Consider the following 21,063-nt stretch of genomic DNA (forward strand, 5'->3'; position numbering starts at 1 on the left):
ACACGAGTCACGTGACTTGCAACGCAATGTTTACCTAAGTGCATAGGTTACCTTATCAATATCATGCATTAAATGCATTGTGCAGTTTGTTAATTAAACACTCATAAATTTTTCCTTTAGTTTACTCACATAAAAAAGAAACAGATATTGCAACAAAAAATTTATTTACACATAATTTTAATAAATGTTCGAAATGCTCGACCTGGACTTCCAAACACAAATTTGCTCGTCGCCTGAGATTGTTCTTTAATCTTCTTAACACAAAAACGTCGGCTTTTACTGCCTCAAAAGCTCTTTCGATTTTTTGACGCAGTTCCGCTACAGTTTCAGACGGTTGTGCATAAACTCGCCGTTTGATGTCTCCCCTAAGATAAAAATCTAAGGGAGTCAAATCGGGACTTCGCGGTGGCCATAAGATAGGCCCGATTCGTCCGATCCAGCGGCGTGGGTGCTCTCTGTCCAGGTGAGCTCGAACTTCGCGGTGGAAATGAGCCGGGGCTCCGTCGTGCTGATAATGCAAATTAATCAAGTACTCTTCCGGTACTTCTCTTAGCAAATCTGGTACCACATTTATCAAAAATTGGAGATAGTTTTGTCCATTCAATCGTCCTTGAATGAAATATGGTCAAATCAATGCATCATTCAGAATACCTGCCCACACGTTAAGACTGAACCTTACTTGATAGGCGTCTCTTCTCGTAACGTGAGGATTTCTTCCACTCCACCAATGCTCATTATGAACATTAAATAGCCCGATCCTCGTGAACGTTGCCTCGTCAGTCCATAGTATGTTCGTGTCCAGGTTTTCTAATAGCCATCGGCACATGGCCCTCCTTTTTCCGTAATCAGCCAACAAGAGATCTTGGACTGGCTGGAAGTGGTACGGATGTTGTCCTGATGCATTAAGCAGCTGCCAAACGTAACGTTGACTTACGTGAAAAAGACGTGCAGCAGCTCTTGTACTCGCTTGAGGATTACGATTAAAAAATAATCTTATGTTTCTGTACAGCCTATCCAGATGAAATCGTGGTCGACCGCGAGCCTGAGCGTGCATAGGCACAGTAAATTGGCCATAATCTCGTAGGTTTTGCACCATCCTCATAATTAAAATTTGTCTCGGTACCGGCGACTCAGGATACCTTCTTCCGAATAGTTCTTGCGTTTGACCAATTCTGCCAGTCTGAGCGTACCAAGATACCATATCAAACCTTTGTATGTTCGTGTACGGATACGATGGAGGCATTTTCATACCATTAATCGTAATAAAACTAAATTATTTTATGAGTAAATACGATTTAAATACTTATGTTGACAATGTCGACTATGTTTAAATTATTGACAATACGTGCCAAAATTCTATCCAGCCAACTTCAATACCCTCCTAAAGGTTGGATATCTAATGAGCCGGGGCTCCGTCGTGCTGATAATGCAAATTAATCAAGTACTCTTCCGGTACTTCTCTTAGCAAATCTGGTACCACATTTATCAAAAATTGGAGATAGTTTTGTCCATTCAATCGTCCTTGAATGAAATATGGTCAAATCAATGCATCATTCAGAATACCTGCCCACACGTTAAGACTGAACCTTACTTGATAGGCGTCTCTTCTCGTAACGTGAGGATTTCTTCCACTCCACCAATGCTCATTATGAACATTAAATAGCCCGATCCTCGTGAACGTTGCCTCGTCAGTCCATAGTATGTTCGTGTCCAGGTTTTCTAATAGCCATCGGCACATGGCCCTCCTTTTTCCGTAATCAGCCAACAAGAGATCTTGGACTGGCTGGAAGTGGTACGGATGTTGTCCTGATGCATTAAGCAGCTGCCAAACGTAACGTTGACTTACGTGAAAAAGACGTGCAGCAGCTCTTGTACTCGCTTGAGGATTACGATTAAAAAATAATCTTATGTTTCTGTACAGCCTATCCAGATGAAATCGTGGTCGACCGCGAGCCTGAGCGTGCATAGGCACAGTAAATTGGCCATAATCTCGTAGGTTTTGCACCATCCTCATAATTAAAATTTGTCTCGGTACCGGCGACTCAGGATACCTTCTTCCGAATAGTTCTTGCGTTTGACCAATTCTGCCAGTCTGAGCGTACCAAGATACCATATCAAACCTTTGTATGTTCGTGTACGGATACGATGGAGGCATTTTCATACCATTAATCGTAATAAAACTAAATTATTTTATGAGTAAATACGATTTAAATACTTATGTTGACAATGTCGACTATGTTTAAATTATTGACAATACGTGCCAAAATTCTATCCAGCCAACTTCAATACCCTCCTAAAGGTTGGATATCTAATGAGCCGGGGCTCCGTCGTGCTGATAATGCAAATTAATCAAGTACTCTTCCGGTACTTCTCTTAGCAAATCTGGTACCACATTTATCAAAAATTAAAGATAGTTTTGTCCATTCAATCGTCCTTGAATGAAATATGGTCAAATCAGTGCATCATTCAGAATACCTGCCCACACGTTAAGACTGAACCTTACTTGATAGGCGTCTCTTCTCGTAACGTGAGGATTTCTTCCACTCCACCAATGCTCATTATGAACATTAAATAGCCCGATCCTCGTGAACGTTGCCTCGTCAGTCCATAGTATGTTCGTGTCCAGGTTTTCTAATAGCCATCGGCACATGGCCCTCCTTTTTCCGTAATCAGCCAACAAGAGATCTTGGACTGGCTGGAAGTGGTACGGATGTTGTCCTGATGCATTAAGCAGCTGCCAAACGTAACGTTGACTTACGTGAAAAAGACGTGCAGCAGCTCTTGTACTCGCTTGAGGATTACGATTAAAAAAATAATCTTATGTTTCTGTAACGTAACGTATGTGCCAAAATTCTATCCAGCCAACTTCAATACCCTCCTAAAGGTTGGATATCTAGTTAAAATTTTCATGACAAGTGCGAAACATGAATGTAGGGTGACCACGAGATTTTAAAAATTAGGATAAATCAAATTAAAAGTGGACAAAATAAAAACGTACTTAATTTAGGTTTTATTGCATTGTAAATTATTGTTAACTATGTATAGACTTCAAAAAAAAATATTACGATTCACGATTTAAAATTCACCCTGTATAATGTCCGTGTTACAACAACGCTATAATTACTTTATAGACAAACTAAAGACATTGAATTAAATTAACTACGGGCATTAGTAGTGAACTTTACACATGGCCGTCACAATATAGATCACTGCATGGTCAACGTGGCACTGCCGTGTCATGCCTATGTCCTTTAACTTGAAATACCTATAACATGAGATACGCGTAACAAGTCTAAATCGTATTTTTCCCAATGTCTACCTACCAACAATAGTAGCTTGTTGACCAAGGGTGGAAAGTGAACCATTTCACCCGAGATATTTTGGCGTGATTTTGGCGCTCGAACGAAGTGAGCTAAATAGTAAATAGTGTGTGTTCAGTTACATGAGATAGCCACGACAAGCTTTGTATGCATCGAACAAATTTTAACTCAGTTCATAACTATACTTACACGACTTAAGCACAACAGGCTCTGTATTATGGGCATATTACGTATCGCTAAATGAACTTCGTTAATAGCCTAGTTTCTGCGTAAACCAGTATGGATAAACAGTTTAGAAGTTATTCAAGAAAATAGGCAAAAATTACCATCCTATCGTTTCATCCCCGAAACTACTAGGTCTAAAATTTTGAAAAAAAATGGTTCGCAAAATAGTTCTTTACCTACAGCATACCTACCTGCCTTTAAATATGACAGGAAAACCTATTAGAAATCTACAGTCAAGCGTGAGTCGGATTTAAGAACAAAAATACGGTTAGGCTCTTTTAAGGACATAGCCGCAATTGCTTACGTAAAACGTGGTGTAGACAGCTATTCCTAAGCCCGAGGGCCGAGATCCGCGTAGGGCCGAAGGTCCGAAATGTCCCGAAATGTCCCGATGTGCTTTGGGAGGTTAGTGCTTAGACCAAGGACAATAGTCCAAGTGTCAGAATTCGATGACTGAAGGCCGAGCCCAACGTCTCTACATATACGTCCCGGCAGGTCCGGAGCGTCCGACTTGTGCATGTTTGCTAAAACTCCACAAGTATCTTAAATGTGAAGGCCAAGACCAGAAGCGTCCATGAGCGGCAAGCCTACACGCGAGCTGCGGCAGATTAGTGCTTAAACACAGAATAATGGTCAAAGTATCTTAATTGCGATGCGAAGGCCGAAGGCCAAGGCTAGGCTGAGCAACGCGTAGGGCCGAAGCCCGAGAGAGGCGCGTCTTTAGGTTCGAGCGTGAGTCGGACTGAAGTATACACACTGAAGTACACATTTGAGTATTTCTGAGAGATTGCATTATGAGATTCCTGCCACTCTCTTTCGGCTTTGGGCTTTGGTGTAGGTATTTGATCTTGCCATCCGAGCTACTTTGCATCAGTCTCGTATATAAACAAGATCAATCGTTAAATATCTGTAAAACTTCCATTTTTTTACAACTTGTTATAATCCCATGTATTATATACTAAAAGTGAACAGTATACCGGTCTATGGGTTGAAGTTTGGGTGAAAGATGAGACTGGGTTATTGATTGCAAAGACGTCCAGACACCTGTCATAACAATGTTTTCACTAGTTATCGAGGCAGGCGGTGACTTGCCGCCCACTAGACAGGCCCCTAAAACTGCCGTCGTGAAGAAGACCAGAAGCAACACCGGTGTGAGTGGCTTAAGGATGTCGAAAAGCTGATAACAGCCACTGTGCCAACTCGCGTCTTATGCATGTTTCACTTTCACCCCTGGAGCATATATAGCTCTAACGACTCCTCTCTGGACGACCTATGAAGGCAAGCCAGAGTTGAGAGTCATGCAAGTCCCCTTGGAGTCCACTCTGACTGACGAAGACACGCCGGAGACCCTGACCGCGGGGTCGTTACTCCCCAACAGCTCGCCGCGAGCTGCCCCGCCTTATTATTTATTATTATTATAGTAATGGGCCACTCTTAACAGTAAGACTTCTTTTGGCTTGTTTTTTTCTGCAGATTTATTAGGAAATGCCAAAATTACTATGTTGTGGCCAATAACTATAGCAGTCACCCTATGCCCCACCGAATATCTATACAATTTTATTACTTGTTTACTTTCTTTAAAGTTATCACCTTCATTATAACATGGGTATATTACGAGTATAATCACGTAATTCTACGGGCTATGGGTAATTTAACCTTATTATGCATGGAAACGTAATCGTGAAAACAGCATGTACATATTCAAAACGTGCGTGTTGATAGTCAAAATTTGTTACACAGTTGTTTAACTGCGTACTTTGTTGTGCCGGTTACTTTAGGTAAGTAAAATAAAAATTAAATATTTTTGATTATTTAGCCTTATTTAATTTATCAAACTTTAACGCAAAAGCTAGTAATTTATCAACATAGAACATTAAGCGCTATTCATCCATCGGTGCAGCCTTTAATTAAATTATATAGACCGCGGGCCAGGAACAGATTTCCATGACCAATCGTCTCCCGGGCGAAAACTCGTATAGTGGTTAACGGCTATGTATGATGAACCCTCGTGAACGTCAGCTGCCGCTCCGTTGGTGGGTTGAGGAATGGCAGCAAATAAAGTCTATAAAAAAAATGTTGTCAACGCCTCCCGCTTGATACTTTGTCAGATGATAGTTTAGATGCTATTGTGAGTAAACAAAATCGTCAGCCAATTGTATCGCTGTGAAAAGACCGTCAGCTGGTCACATGAACAGGTAAAAAAGAAAATTATTTTCAGTCATCGGCGTCATCGCCTCCCGTTTGATACTTTGTCAGATGATAGTTTAGATGCTATTGTTAATAAAACAAAATAAATCGTCAGCCGGTCGTCATATCGCGGTGGAAAGACCGTGTTACGCGTTTCGGTAGCTGCCATTCCTCAACCCACCAACGGAGCGGCAGCTGACGTTCACGAGAGTTCATCATACATAGCCGTTAACCGCTATAAGAGTTTTCGCCCGGGAGGCGATGAATGACGAAATTTGCGCCTGGCTCGCGGTCCAATAGGTATTATATTTCGTTATAATCGTTACGTTCGTTCGTCCGTTAGTCAAAATGGTCACGACAATGTAGAAGATAAAAATAAACGCCGCTTTAATAGTTTGCAATACAACAACTACCTAATAAAGTGAAAAGTAATTTTATTTTATCAACGGTTTTATGAGAGCTAATTTAATTCGAAATCTCCTCTATAAAGTAACAATTTCCAGATCGATGGTACAGCTTTATTCAAACATGGTCGAACGATCTTGATAAGCCGCGGCCCAGCCGCTAACTCTGCTCTTTTATCCGCACCAAAATCAACACGAAACTTTTACGAATAACGCCTGGATGAAACTTTTGTGTAAAAGAAACTTATTTTATTGACAGAGAGAAAAGTACCTTGCACAGGGGTCGCTGTCTGTTTTAGTCTAAATTAATCTGACATTTTTGTTGAGGCGACGATGTGGCAAGTACATATTATTATATAAGTACAAATAAACATTACATATTAAAGGCACCAAATATAATGACCACCAAAAAATACTCTGGTACAATAAAGAAATCCCTTTCACCAAAAAAAATAATACTAAACACCAAAAAAATAATGTCTAAAATTACAAAACTACCACCTGTTTAAATCACGACTGCACTTCAAATTATATTCAAACACCAAAAATCATGAATGATCACCAAATATAATTAATGATCACCAAATCTTGAAGAGCAAATTAATGCGATATTTTCACTTAAATAAATCACTATGATTACCAAAAAATGTATATATTTAAAAGTGGAAAAATTACTGCCTTGAGTGAGTTCAAGTCTCACCCAAGGCAGTAATTTTTCCACTTTTAAATTTATTCTAAGCTTAATAGCATCGATCGCAGACGTTTCTGCTTGTTAAAAAATAATTTAGAATGGGTAGCACATCGTAACTGGTGAATTTCCAATATGACTTGGAACTCCGGTGGCCGTTTAAGAAGTGTAACACTCTTACGGTAGATGTCGCTAGGGTCCCCTAGACCCATATAGTGGGAAGATTGCTGACTATGGATGAGGTCTTGGTGGCTCAGTTGGCAGAGCGCTGGAGTATCGATCCAGAGGCCGTGAGTTCAAGTCTCACCCAAGGCAGTAATATTTTCCACTTTTAAATTTATTCTAAGCTTAATAGCATCGATCGCAGATGTTTCTGCTTGTTAAAAATTAATTTAGAATGGGTAGCATATCGTAACTGGTGAATTTCCAATATGACTTGGAACTCCGGTGGCCGTTTAAGAAGTGTAACACTCTTACGGTAGATGTCGCTAGGGTCCCCTAGACCCATATAGTGGGAAGATTGCTGACTATGGATGAGGTCTTGGTGGCTCAGTTGGCAGAGCGCTGGAGTATCGATCCAGAGGCCGTGAGTTCAAGTCTCACCCAAGGCAGTAATTTTTCCACTTTTAAATTTATTCTAAGCTTAATAGCATCGATCGCAGACGTTTCTGCTTTTTAAAAATTAATTTAGAATGGGTAGCACATCGTAACTGGTGAATTTCCAATATGACTTGGAACTCCGGTGGCCGTTTAAGAAGTGTAACACTCTTACGGTAGATGTCGCTAGGGTCCCCTAGACCCATATAGTGGGAAGATTGCTGACTATGGATGAGGTCTTGGTGGCTCAGTTGGCAGAGCGCTGGAGTATCGATCCAGAGGCCGTGAGTTCAAGTCTCACCCAAGGCAGTAATTTTTCCACTTTTAAATTTATTCTAAGCTTAATAGCATCGATCGCAGACGTTTCTGCTTGTTAAAAATTAAATGTATACATATTACCAAATAAAGTAAAATGATGCCAAAATTACTAACCCCTCCCGCTCAATCCCCCGTACACCGCACCGCACGCGCCGCGCTCGCCTGACCCAATCCTCAATTCAATCACGCGCCACGCTTACAGAAAAGAAATGCTACTAGAGAAGTGGGTAAGGTTAGGTTAGAACTGCGATCGTCACAGAAACAAAATGCTACCAGATAAGTGGGTTAGGTTAGAACTGCGACCGCACGCGCCGCGCCGCTCTCGCCTGACCCAATCCTCAATTCAGTCACGCGCCACGCTTACATAAAAGAAATGCTACTAGAGAAGTGGATAAGGTTAGGTTAGAACTGCGACCCTTACAGAAACGAAATGCTACTATAAAAGTGGGTTAGGTTAAGTTAGAACTGCGACCCTTACAGAAACGAAATGCTACAAGAAAAGTGGGTTAGGTTAGGTTAGAACTGCGACTCTTAGAGAAACGAAATGCTACAAAAAAGTGGGTTAGGTTAGAACTGCGACCCTTACAGAAACGAAATGCTACTAGAAAAAAGTGACGAAGTGGATTAATTCATTTAATGGAATAACAAGATAATAAATTTTTGCACATTTTTAACCGACTTCAAGTAATTTGCTTTAATAGGATAGCAAAATTAAAAAATTTGGTTATAATTTCACATTAAAATGGAGGTCTAATTTTGGTAATCATTTACTATTTTTGGGTTTACAATGATTAGTTTGGAGTCATTTGCTTTAATAGGATAACAAGATTAAAAAATTTGGTTATAATTTCACATTAAAATGGAGTTCTAAGTTTGGTGATCGTTTACAATTTTTGGGTTAAAAATTATTATTTTGGTGTTATTTGTTTTAAAAGGATAAAAATATAGTACAAATTTGGGAATCACTTCTTATTAAATAGGAGTTCTTATTTTGAAGAAGAAGAAGAAGAAAGACATTTATTCCATAAAGCACACATACACAGGACAATACAATGAAAGAAAAAAGATGTTTAAAGATGTTTTTGCATTCATTATTTTTGGTGGTAAAAACGAATTTTTTGGTGTTAAATTTTACTAAATCTGGTGGTCTGTTAACTACATGCCCATATTAAATACAAAATTAAATAACTAAGTACCCTATAAAACTTAAAAACTAAAACTAAACATAAATAAAACTAATCTTAAAATAAACAACTAAAAACTATTCCCCTGCGGCATGGTGCCGTAGATGCTGGCAGCATTTCTTCGCTGTATCGCAATGCTTACTCTTTGTGCGAGGAAGCTGCCAGCTCTGCGATCACCGGTGACGTCTACTATTCTTTTAGATAATTCCTTAGTACAAACAACAATAGTACAAGTGTCCAAATGCGAATACCTGAACCTGGTCAAAAATTCGCGAGAATCAGTTGAGAAATGCTACCTATAGAGGAGAACAGCCTGACATACGAAACCATTTTTGTCAAAGCTGAAACGGAATTGCTTCGCCTTTTCTCGATCAAACAGAAAAAATATATCTGGGTGCACGATAATGCCCAAGTCGAGCAAAGCAAACAAGAGGCACAGCCATACCCTCTTTTCTCAAAGCTATTCACGGCATTTTCAACCCCCCTCCAACTTCGTTAAGGATAAAGCTAAAGGCATAATGAAACAAATGTATTATTCTCAATTACATTTTGTTTCCAACTAGGGAACAAATCAAATTACTTTATGAAATATGCTTTGATTTGTGTAATTAAAGAAAAAGTGACCAAGTCCACCGGAGGCCGATAGTTGAATAGATGGCAGCAGATCTCTAGTCTCTCGCTATACCGTAATCTAGTAAAGGATTCGTATAAGAGTTGCAAGTACACACTGCTCGCCCTTAGAGTTGGTCAAAGGCGCCTAGCCTTTCAAAGATAGCATACACCAGAGAATGTGGGACGGGTACCGCCGCGCCTTGGCCGGGTGGTCGTGGTTAGGATGTTAGCCGCGTAAGCTGAAGACGCGGGTTCGATTCCCGCATCGGCCACCGGTGGACTTGGTCACTTTTTGTTTAGTGTATGTTATCTATTTCAGTTTATAATTTATATTATGTTTCATTGTTGATTATTTTGATTAAGAATTATTGCAAGTCGAAGTTCCTTTATTTTGTCACTGATCACTGATTGAAGATAAAATCATGATGAATGATGTAATAAATAATAGTTACTATACCTATACGATATTTTATTTTCTAAGTAAGGGCAAGAATAGGTGTGATTATCTGGATTTCTTCCGAGAATAGTGTTTTATAGAGATCCATGCTGGATTGTGCAGTAACATGTCAATTATTTCCACTCGCCTCACACTTGACTAAATGTATACGTTTAGAAAGAAAATTTCCTTGTTTAATATGATAAAGTAATAAGAAATTATGAACATATTTTCATAATATTAAAGTACCTACATTTTTGCTTAGCTTAATGTCGGCTCGTTCGTCACAGCTGCCAAGGATTACTATATCGTCGTTGTTTATGAACGAGCAAAAAACAAGCTTAAGCAGTATTATGAATAATTTTATTACACTTTTCCTTGAAGCTATAGATTAAGTGTTACGTCCCTTATTAGATTAGTTATGATATGTTGGTATGTAGGTAACTATGTACTATAACTTAGTAAAATAATTTTTTGAAGGCCCAGTAAGTTCGTGTTCTCTCACTTTCACTGAGCGTAAGCGTGAGCGAGATGGAAGTGCGTGCCCGGGAGCGCGGATAAATATTATGTTTCTTAATTCAATTTTTTATACGTTTATATAAATAATAATTTTTAAGAAAAAAAACCGACTTCAGTGGGGGATGCCGTTGAGAGGTTACTTATTGTTGATGGTGCACTCCAGACAATGAAATTTAAAAGACATCATCTTTTGCCTAACTAAAAGGAGGTAAAACCACCCACTTTTCTAGTAGCATTCCATTTCTGTAGATTCACAGTTCGAACCTAACCTAACCCAATGTTCTGATAGCATTTCGTTTCTGTAAGGGTCACAGTTCTAACCTAACCTAACCCACTTTTCTGATAGCAGTTCGGTTCTGTAAGGGTCACAGTTCTAACCTAACCCACTTTTCTGATAGCAGTTCGGTTCTGTGAGGATCGCAGTTCAAAAAAAAGTCCAGGTCCAACTTTGGGTCTGGGTCCATAATGAAAAAAATAAATCGCCAAACGTCAACTATGTGTCGTTGAAGAGTTCCATTCTGATCATCATCAGCAGTTCCACTTCATCAAATGTCACTTTTTTATGTAAATGCTGGATTTGTTGATGAAAATACAAAAATCACTATATTATTGTATGCCTTCCACATTTGAGGAGTTCCCTCGGTTCCTTATGGATCCCATCATCAGAACTCGAGCGTGACCAAAATGTGTCTTGAAAACTTAACTTGCTTTACAAACATAAAAAAGAAGACAAATCGCCAAACGTAAAATATGCGTCATTAAAGTGTTCCATTCTGATATTTCTGATCTTCATCAGCAGCTCCACTTCATCAAATGTCACTTTTTTTAATGGAAATGCTGGATTCGTTGATGAAAATACAAAAATCACTATATGTATGCCTTTCACATTTGAGGAGTTCCCTCGATTCCTCATGGATCCCATCATCAGAACTCGAGCTTGACAAAAATGCGCCTCGAAAACCTAACTTGCTTAACAAACATAACGAAGAGGACAAATCGCCAAACGTGAACTATGCGTCATTGAAGTGTTCCGTTCTGATCATCATCAGCAGTTTCACTTCATCAAATGTCACTTTTTTTAATGGAAATGCTGGATTTGTTAATGAAAATATAAAAATCACTATATGTATGTCTTTCACATTTGAGGAGGTCCCTCGATTCCTCATGGATCCCATCATCAGAACTCGAGCTTGACAAAAATGCGTCTTGAAAACCTAACTAGCTTAACAAGCATAACGAAGAGGACAAATCGCCAAACGTGAACTATGCGTCATTGAAGAGTTCCGTTCTGATCATCATCAGCAGTTCCACTTCATCAAATGTCACTTTTTTAAATGTAAATGCTTGGTTTGTTGATGAAAATACTAAAATCACTATATGTACGCCTTTAACATTTGAGGAGTTCCCTCGATTCCTCATGGATCCCATCATCAGAACTGCGTTTTGACAAAAACGGGACCAATCTGTATGTATATGCTTACAATTAAAAAAGAATTTTCAAAATCGGTCCAGAAATGACGGAGTTATGGAGTAACAAACATAAAAAAAAAACAAAAAAAACATGCAACCGAATTGAGAACCTCCTCCTTTTGAAATCTTGAAGTCAGTTAAAAAGTAATCGATACGTCCCTTCTGAAATTCGGAACACAAAAGTGGGGGAGGGGGTGAAAGAAAATACTTGACGATCTCGTTTCCACTTCCGATTTTTATTGCATCCCTATAAGCTTCACGCATACCAAGTTTCAGGCTTTCTGTCAGATGGATTTAATTTATCATAATTTACCACTAAAACTAAAAAACTTTCTACCAAATAAATGTTTTCAATATAAAAAAACTGGCAATGTTTCTTTGAAATCGGTTCGCGTTTTTCGAATGGCGGCGGAGTAATACTCATTTTAGGCCGGCCCCACTTATGCGAGCGAACGAAACAATGAACGGGTGGCAGCTGTTCATTTCAGTAAGCGATAGCAACGTTGCGGGAATGGATATGAAAGCTCCGCATGATTGCAGAGATCCTCCTCTGAATACTCATATCGTAGAACCTTTTGTTTCGAGTCAACGAAAACATTTTCATTTCCTCGGCCACATTGAAGCCCTGTTCGTAGTTTGTTTATCCTCAATTTGAGGATATTTGGGACACGTTCGACGCCTTTTGCAATTCTACGAGTTCTGATTTGGAATCTGAATATTTTTATGGCAATATCAGGGCATTGTTTGAATAATACGCTGGAAATATAATTTGACTGTTTGTATTAGAGCCCCAAACATTCTTATTTATGAGGTCATTACTTTTATTTAACTTTCATGTTGATATCTATGAATGAGGTAAACGGAATGAAAATAAGTATTTTTACTGGCTATAGAAAATGTGTCAAGAAAACTTTCGCGTTTTGAACACATATTAAAACATAAGTTCATTGGGTCTACCGCTAATTAATTTTGTTACCTTTATTTCTGCGTTTATTGCCAACTTAGGCTCACGAACTTTACTAGTGGTCCAGAAGTTAAAGCCAAGGGATCTATCTTTAGAAGTGTGCGCCGATGTAGTGTGTCGGACTATTGACGTGGTGAGTGGTTTGAATATGTGACGTCCTCGCAACTTATTTATATACTTCGTCGGGTAGTTACATAATTATTTATTTTGTTTTGACATTTTGTCGAAACGTCGGAAATTTATTTTTGACCTTTAGGTCACAAATTTATTTCGCGATAGACCCCATAAAAGTACCCCTACCAACACCACTAACCAACTTGTAAGATTACAAGTGCTCAAATAAGTTGTTATAATAATTGAATTTAAAAATACAGACATCCATTTTTAATAAAAATATCATGTTCGCTTATGGATTACCTGTAATTTATGTTATTATTTACTAAAACTTTGTTGTTACTAAATCTTAGAGAAATAAATATATTTGAACTGAAAGTATGTTTTAAAAATCTGCTTAAAAGGAAATTATGACAAAGTACTTAATTTAAAACTCGCATTTCATTAGAAATTCGAGCTGTTCGCGAGTCCAAACGCCTGCCAATAAAACGCAAGCGTTTCTCGCCTTTCCATCTCACCCGTCAATCGCCCGTAAGCCAGAGGCGACATTCATTGACAAGCTCCCTCATTCCAAATAATATAATAAAACTGTCGATTTCTAATTCTCGTCCTTTTCAGAGCTACCCAATAAGCCGGTGATCTTTGACGAATTTGGCAAAGAGATATCCGGGATCGCGGGCCCCTACAATGAAGGGGGAGATTTCAGGCTTAATTGCACAGTGAACAGGGGTAAGTGTGGTTCGACCAAGATTTATTTCTCTATGAAAATACTATAAGAGAGGAGAAGGAGAGGTTAAAGAAGCTATGGTTATCTGATTGATTAATGTGCCTATATTTGTATTGTATGTTGCTTTATATTTTTCTACTTCTTTCCAATTTTTAGTGTATTTTCCCCATTCCTTTTTGTGTAATATATTATATGTTTATCCTATTAATTTTGTATGTATTTATATCCTTTATCTTTCTGGTACCTTGTTGTACATTTTGCTACATTTGTCACCCTCTTTTCACTTTCTCCTCTCATCTACTCAAAGGTTAACTGGAAGAGATCCCTCAAAGGGATAAGTTCACCTTTGTACATCTTATTATTTGTACCATGTAATTTTTAATGTGTATATTTGTACAATAAAGAGTTTACTACTACTACTACTATAAGCAACTATAAGACAAATGTGGTTGAGACCTCGATTTGGTATTCGGTTCTCATGCCGAGCTATTTCTCTATGAAGAAACCGCAGTGTCATTTTTCCTGGTAGGTACTTTCTTTTCCTTTTCATCATAATAAAACTTATGGTTCTCTGCGATGGAATTGTATTATTTTCGCTTAACAAATAAAGTCTTTAGTTGGATACACAGTATAAAAGCATTCCATGTTCCCGGCAACGTCGTGAGATTTTATGCTAAAACCTGATAGCTCGCGTGTGTTCTTGTACGAGTAGCTACTCGCAAGAAACTGAGGTAAAAGATGGCATATAAATTTAAAACGGCAAGCAGAATGAAGGCACTTCTGCGGTATATTTTTATTAAAGCAATTTCGCTCATGTTGATATGTGTTGTACAATTGTGGATTTGTATGCATGTTCTTTAGACGATAAAATATTCTTAAGTCTTATGTCAGTTTATTTCCTCTCATAGTTCGTATTATTTGTTTGGATACTATAATAATTATATGGTGGCCTTTAAACATTTCTATAAAAGAAGCATTCATTTTTAATAAGGCTTTACTGATCCTCTCTTTTTTTTGGTTGAATCAGAATAGAAAATTTCTTATTTTTATTACTCATTTGAATGTTCTATTAAAATGAGATATTAAGTGCTAACAGCGTAGACACACTGGCACCGTTCTACCTCCAACGGACTAATGTAAAAACGGACTGAGCCGCGGAAAGCGCATAAATTTAATGTAGTAAATATAAGAGCCTCAGTAGAGAGTACCATTTTGTACCATTTGGAGTTGAAACTCTAAATCCATGGCGTCCCAGAGCGCACAAGTTGTTTGCAGAGATCGCCAAGCGTCTGGTTGGGGTAACTGGTGATCAAAGAGCTGGCGGCTTCCTTACACTATCAGCATTACGATACAATGAGGAAATGCCGCCAGCATCCTTGTTATTGTTACAATGCCTCAAGGGCCTATTTTAGATTTATGCTATTTATTAATTTCGTTTATTAGTACCACTGTATAATGTATATAACTTTTATGTAAATAAATATTTTTTTAATTGATATACCTTTTTCTTACAGGTAACCCAACACCTAAAATTCAATGGCTTCAAGGTGACACAGTCCTTGAAACATTGGACCCCAGTGAGTTTCAACCTGGCCAGGGGAGGACGTTGGCCCTGGTGGTCAAAAACGTTACGCGTGCGCATTTGTTGACAGTATACACATGTACTGCCGACAACACTCTTTTGTCGAAACCTCAGACTACGTCGGTGAAAGTCGACGTTTATTGTAAGTATTTTGTAAAATAAGTCAATTCGAAGAGATCAATACTTTTCAAAAATGGGTACATTTACTTACAGTTGTATTTTCGCCCCATTTCTTCAAAATGTATTATTTTTGGAAGGTAGAATAAATTAACCCTATCCTAACCAGTCCTTATAAGCTTCTTACATTAAAACACTTCAATTCGATAGTGCTTAACTTTATAACGAACTAGGTACTTATTGGATCAGCGAATTTTGTTAGACTTGAAGATAGTAAATCAATGACCTTCCTTGAATAAGTCACACACAGTATTGGGTAGTGGGTAGTGGCACACCCGCATGGCGAAATTGTGTTTATTTTAGAAGATACGTGCTGCGGGTTTGAAGGATATAGAACTGGGTTTACCTTTCATATGGAATAATATTATTTTCACTCTGATAAATATCTTAGTTAACTTCTTCGTCAAACATTAGAAAAAAATCGTCAAAAAATGTTCAGTCTATTACTTTTTTTCATTTCTACTTAATTTTAATAGATCGCTCGTTTTCTGCCCAATAAATTATAATCATTCCTAAAATCATTCATAAAACCAAACATATTTCAAAACCGTTAAGCATATCTACCCTCTGCGTAAATATTTTTAGGGTTTGGCAGAAATCACTTTTTACGATCTGAACACGCCTGTTTTACCTCGCACTAACATATAAATCGTTTCAAACATATGTTTCCTGCCTTTGTACCTTTTAAAATTATTTTGTGAACACTAACTAATACTCCACAGGAAAGCTATTTTTTAGGGTTCCGTACCCAAAGGGTAAAAACGGGACCCTATTACTAAGACTCCGCTGTCCGTCTGTCCGTCCGTCTGTCCGTCTGTCTGTCTGTCATCAGGCTGTATCTCATGAACCGTGATAGCTAGACAGTTGAAATTTTCACAGATGATGTATTTCTGTTGCCGCTATAACAACAAATACTAAAAAGTACGGAACCCTCGGTGCGCGAGTCCGACTCGAACTTGGCCGGTTTTTAACCTCTTAAAGTGACATAACATACAAGTGTGATTTTTTTGAATAATGAAGCGAAAACTGTTTATTTACTTACAGTTTTTGACGGATCGTTAGTGAACTAATTAGGAATTGTAAAGGTGACATTCGGCTGGCAAGTGCAGCTGCTTTACTGTAACGACATTACTGCTGCGGGCTTGATGCCCGCACTGTCATTGTCAATTTCCTAGATAAAATGAAACTACAACGTCGCTCATTTTATCATAAACTGACAGCGCCAGCGCCCTCGACAACGTCGCAACAGAAATGCAACTGCAGTTGCCTTGCGAATGTTTAACAACACCAAAGAATGGCTATTAAAGTGTTATTGTTGTCCAACCGACTATCGCATCTATTTGTTCGTACATCGCTAGTTATAACACTTTTGTCGAAAGCTTTTTTCAGCATAATAAGTAAAATACGGGTACAAAATAGTCATTTTATTACCCGCAGATTCGCCAGCATAAAATTTGTTCTGATTTTTTCATGCTCCATCTGATTTCTGAAATTATAAGGTACTATTTATTCTTGTCTCCAAGCAGGTTTTGATCCTGGATACTAATGGGATCGATTGGCATCAAAAAAAGTTTTGTCAATCAATCAATCAATATATTTTATTTTAGACCATGTCCATAGCGTTAGTATACATTCCTTTAAGCCTATGTTAGTTAAACCTATACTAGTTTATTAAAAAAAGGGGTTTTTATAAGAAAAGACCGTCTACAAACTCATTCGGCGCTTTTACCTCTTTTGTACGCATAGGTAAGACTAGGTAACTACATACTCCTCTTACAGAAGGTCGGTAGAGCAGAAGAAGTTCAAGCTCTTGCTTTCTGACTGCGACGGTCCTATGACGGTCTTCCCTGCAATACATTTTATACAGGGTGGTCAATCCAAATACGAACGAATACGATTTTGCGGCGCTTGCGGTGGAAACGTTGGGTCCGTGGTCAACCGACACCAAAAAGTTTGTTAAAGAGGTGTCGGTTCGACAGCAGGCGTCTCAGGCGACCATAGGGCGGGCTCCTTCTTTGCGCAGAGGCCTGGCGATTCAGAGGGGGAATGCCGCCAGCATTTTGGGGAGTTTCCCGGAAGCGGGGGACTTAAGGGAAATTTTCTATATTTAGTTTTTAATTTGTATTGTTTTAGTTTTAGCTTGTCTAGGTATAATTAGTAATAATTAGTTTTAAGTTTTGTTTTTTTTTTTATGTATTGTACTTTATTAATTTGTGTTGACTAAATAAATAAAATATTTTATCCAAATGGGTCAGTATGGAAAGTCAGAAACTTTGAGAGATAGCGAAATCTGTTCTTAGGAACCATGACGTCGATTTTAGATTTAATAATAATGACATTCAAACCTTTTTTTTACTCTGACACAACTGGGAATCGAACCTGGTCAATATTCTTTATGTAATCGCGTGTAGTATTTGTTTGTATAATTTATCCAGAAATTTGAATAAAAAATTAGAAAAAATTGAATGCCATCATCATCTGGTCCCGTCATTTTGCCTTCATTTTGCGGGATTAGTCCGGTTTCCTCACAATGTTTTCCTTCACCGAAAAGTGACTGGTAAATATCAAAGATATTTCGTACATAAGTTTCGAAAAACTCATTGGTACGAAGCCGGGGTTTGAACCCGCGACCTCCAGATTGCAAGTCGCACGCCCTTACCGCTAGGCCACCAGCGTTTTGAAAAAAAAACTGCCATTATTATTAAATCTAAAATCGAAGCCATGGTTCCTAACAACAGATGTCGCTATCTCTCATAGTTTCTGACTTCTCCCTACTGACCCATTTGGATTGATCACCCTGTATACCGTCTCTCCCATATTAACCGTAAATTATTTTATTACTAGAATAGAATAGAATAGAATAGAAATAATTTATTCGTGAGCACAAACATTAAAATAGAAAATTATACAAAACAGAGAAACATAAAAAAAGAGAAAGTGCCACGAAAACGTCTCACCTAAGTAAGCATGTCGCTGGCGACTTCCAGCGCTGATCTGATATTAGTCACCACTATCACTTAGACTTATTAATGCGCGTGAGATACGAGTCATGTTAAGGTCGTATAATATTAACATTAACAAAACAAGTTAAAGAAGTTAATGTTAAAAGAAATGAAACACAATCAAAAAAATTTTTTTTTTTTTTTTTAATTGACAGAAAACGAATCCTATTGTATTAGAAAAATGCTTTTGCTACTTAATTATAATTATAAAATACATTAAAATGGTCAATTGGAAAGCAGAACATGGTACGAATAGTTACGTAATTAGACTATAAGCACTAAGCATAAAAAAACAATATCACTATAATAAATATAACCTTTTCTTACGTAATTAAACATTTTGTTCGCAGTAAGACCGCTTACAGTGGAGATTTTGTCTCGAGAGCATCCACTGTCCGTCGGTAGAATGACAGAGCTGTCATGCAAATCCACAGGAGCAAGGCCAACGGCCAAGGTCACGTGGTGGATTGGAGGACAGCAGTTGAACTCCATAACAAAACAAATGGTAAGAACTTTACAAGTTGTTTTTTAGGGTTCCGTACTCATAGGGTAAAAACGGGACCCTAATACTAAGATTCCGCTGTCTGTCTGTCTGTTTATATGTCTGTCCGTCTGTCACCAGGCTGTATCTCATGAACCGTGATAACTATACAGTTGAAATTTTCACAGTTGATGTAACGTATTTCTGTTGCTGCTATAACAACAAATACTAAAAACAGAATAATATAACATACTACAAACGTGATTTTTTTGCCGTTTTTTGCGTAATGGTACGGAACCCTTCGTGCGCGAGTCCGACTCGCACTTGGACGGTTTTTCAATATGCATAGTTGAAATATATCTTGAAATAAATCTAAATATAAATATCTTGAAATCGGCTCATCTCATGAAAATGTTTGGTACCTAACTAAATTTTATGCTCTACAACTCTTACCGATGGGGTCCAGGCAGGAGTGAGGCAAACAGCGGTCATTCTTATAATGAATATTTATTGTAATAAATTGTCGCCTTATATAGTATTTTCATACTTTATTAAAAACAGAAAGATAGGTATCCTAGAACCGTAGAATTTAATCTACCCTTTTACGTAAATCGCGCCTCTAACGATAGCGATGGCATGTCTTCTATCCCGCTCTCGATCGCCGAATACATGAAGTGGGTAGTGGAAAATACAGCAATCAGGATTACCCTACCGCGGAGCATCTCACTATGTTGCTGTTGACAGTAGCACGCCCTGTCTTCTATTTCGCTCCAACCGTTGCATAAATACAAGCGCGACGCCTAACAGACCGCTGTTCGTATTAGGAGGGCTCGGGTCGATGATTAACAAGTTTAGTAAAATGTCACTTAGAAATAAGCTGACCCTTTACAAGACTTGTGTTCGTCCAATCATGACATACTCAAGTGTGGCATTCTCACACGTGAGTATGTCAAGTCTCAAGCCGCTTCAGGTCGTTCAAAATCGTTTACTCCGTAGGGCGACTGGTGCCCCGTGGTACCAGACGAACCTCAGTTTGCACCGTGACTCGGGGCTTAACTCTATTTACGGTTTCTTTAAGCAGACTTCGCGGCGTTACTTTGATAACGCTCCGCACCATAGAAATCCGTTAGTTAGGAAGGCTGCGAACTACGTTCCCACTCCTCCTCCCCCCTCTGAAGTAACCCGTTCCACACTGATTAGGGGACGCTCGGTCCGTCGTCCCAGGCACACACTCACGGATCCGGACGACGCAATCTCAGCGTCCATCGCTAGGATGGCCGCTGAGCGTGCGGCGTCCATGGCGGACACAACGCGTACACAAAGGCTTGCCCGCCGGCGGGGACGTCCACCACGCGACCACATCGACACATTCAGTCCGTTATCAACCCGGTACCGCCGCGTACCGGTTACCATCACTCCGACAGTCGTCGGGCCTAGCTGAGTTTCTTGCTGGAGTCTTCTCGGCTAGGCTAGGTTGTAGCGGACCAGCGACAAAACTCCCATTAGCTCGATTCCCTTTACACCCTCAGATCAGATTGAGACCGCTCAACCGATCTGCGCTGGAGCGAAAACTCTTTAGGAGTATTCCAGCGTAGCAAAACCGTCTCGTGTGATGCGGAAGGGTCCTGGATTTTCCCCAGGCTACCATCCCCCCACACAGTCCTACCGCTCTAATTACCCTAGGTGCAATAGAGCCCAAGTCAGGTTCAAAAAAAAGCGCACGCCTCAGTTGCGCCCGGCCGTCGATGCGAACGCATGCCCCATACCTACATGTAAATAACATCGGAGCTACCGAAATTTTGATATCCGCGAAAAACCGATTTGTATGACCCTTGACCTTGAATAGCTTCTGACGCGCACACGATATATGCGTCGACTTTTAAGAGAGCCTTTAATACGTCATAACGAAGGTTTCTACGAGTTTCCAGCTTATTATCTCTCATTTCGAGGTTGACCCCCTTTTTAGGCTTAAGATGACTGACCATAATCATAATACATACACATTAGGTACATGGCTTCTCACCGCTGTGCCTAGACGATAAATGGACACGTATTA

General features: G+C 38.9%; 1 protein-coding gene across 3 annotated transcripts in view; it reads left to right on the forward strand.

The window, feature by feature from the left end:
• LOC134741656 (hemicentin-2-like) overlaps positions 1-21,063 on the forward strand; it is a 253,547-nt gene that overhangs the window by 183,134 nt on the left and 49,350 nt on the right. For all 3 annotated transcript variants that reach the window (XM_063674516.1, XM_063674515.1, XM_063674517.1), the window contains exons 5-7: positions 13,657-13,767; positions 15,280-15,489; positions 18,877-19,031. In XM_063674516.1, the coding sequence (XP_063530586.1) occupies positions 13,657-13,767; positions 15,280-15,489; positions 18,877-19,031 (476 nt within the window). The remainder of the gene's footprint in view (positions 1-13,656; positions 13,768-15,279; positions 15,490-18,876; positions 19,032-21,063) is intronic.

This window comes from Cydia strobilella, chromosome 5, assembly GCF_947568885.1.
Source record: "Cydia strobilella chromosome 5, ilCydStro3.1, whole genome shotgun sequence".
NCBI lineage: Eukaryota > Metazoa > Arthropoda > Insecta > Lepidoptera > Tortricidae > Cydia > Cydia strobilella.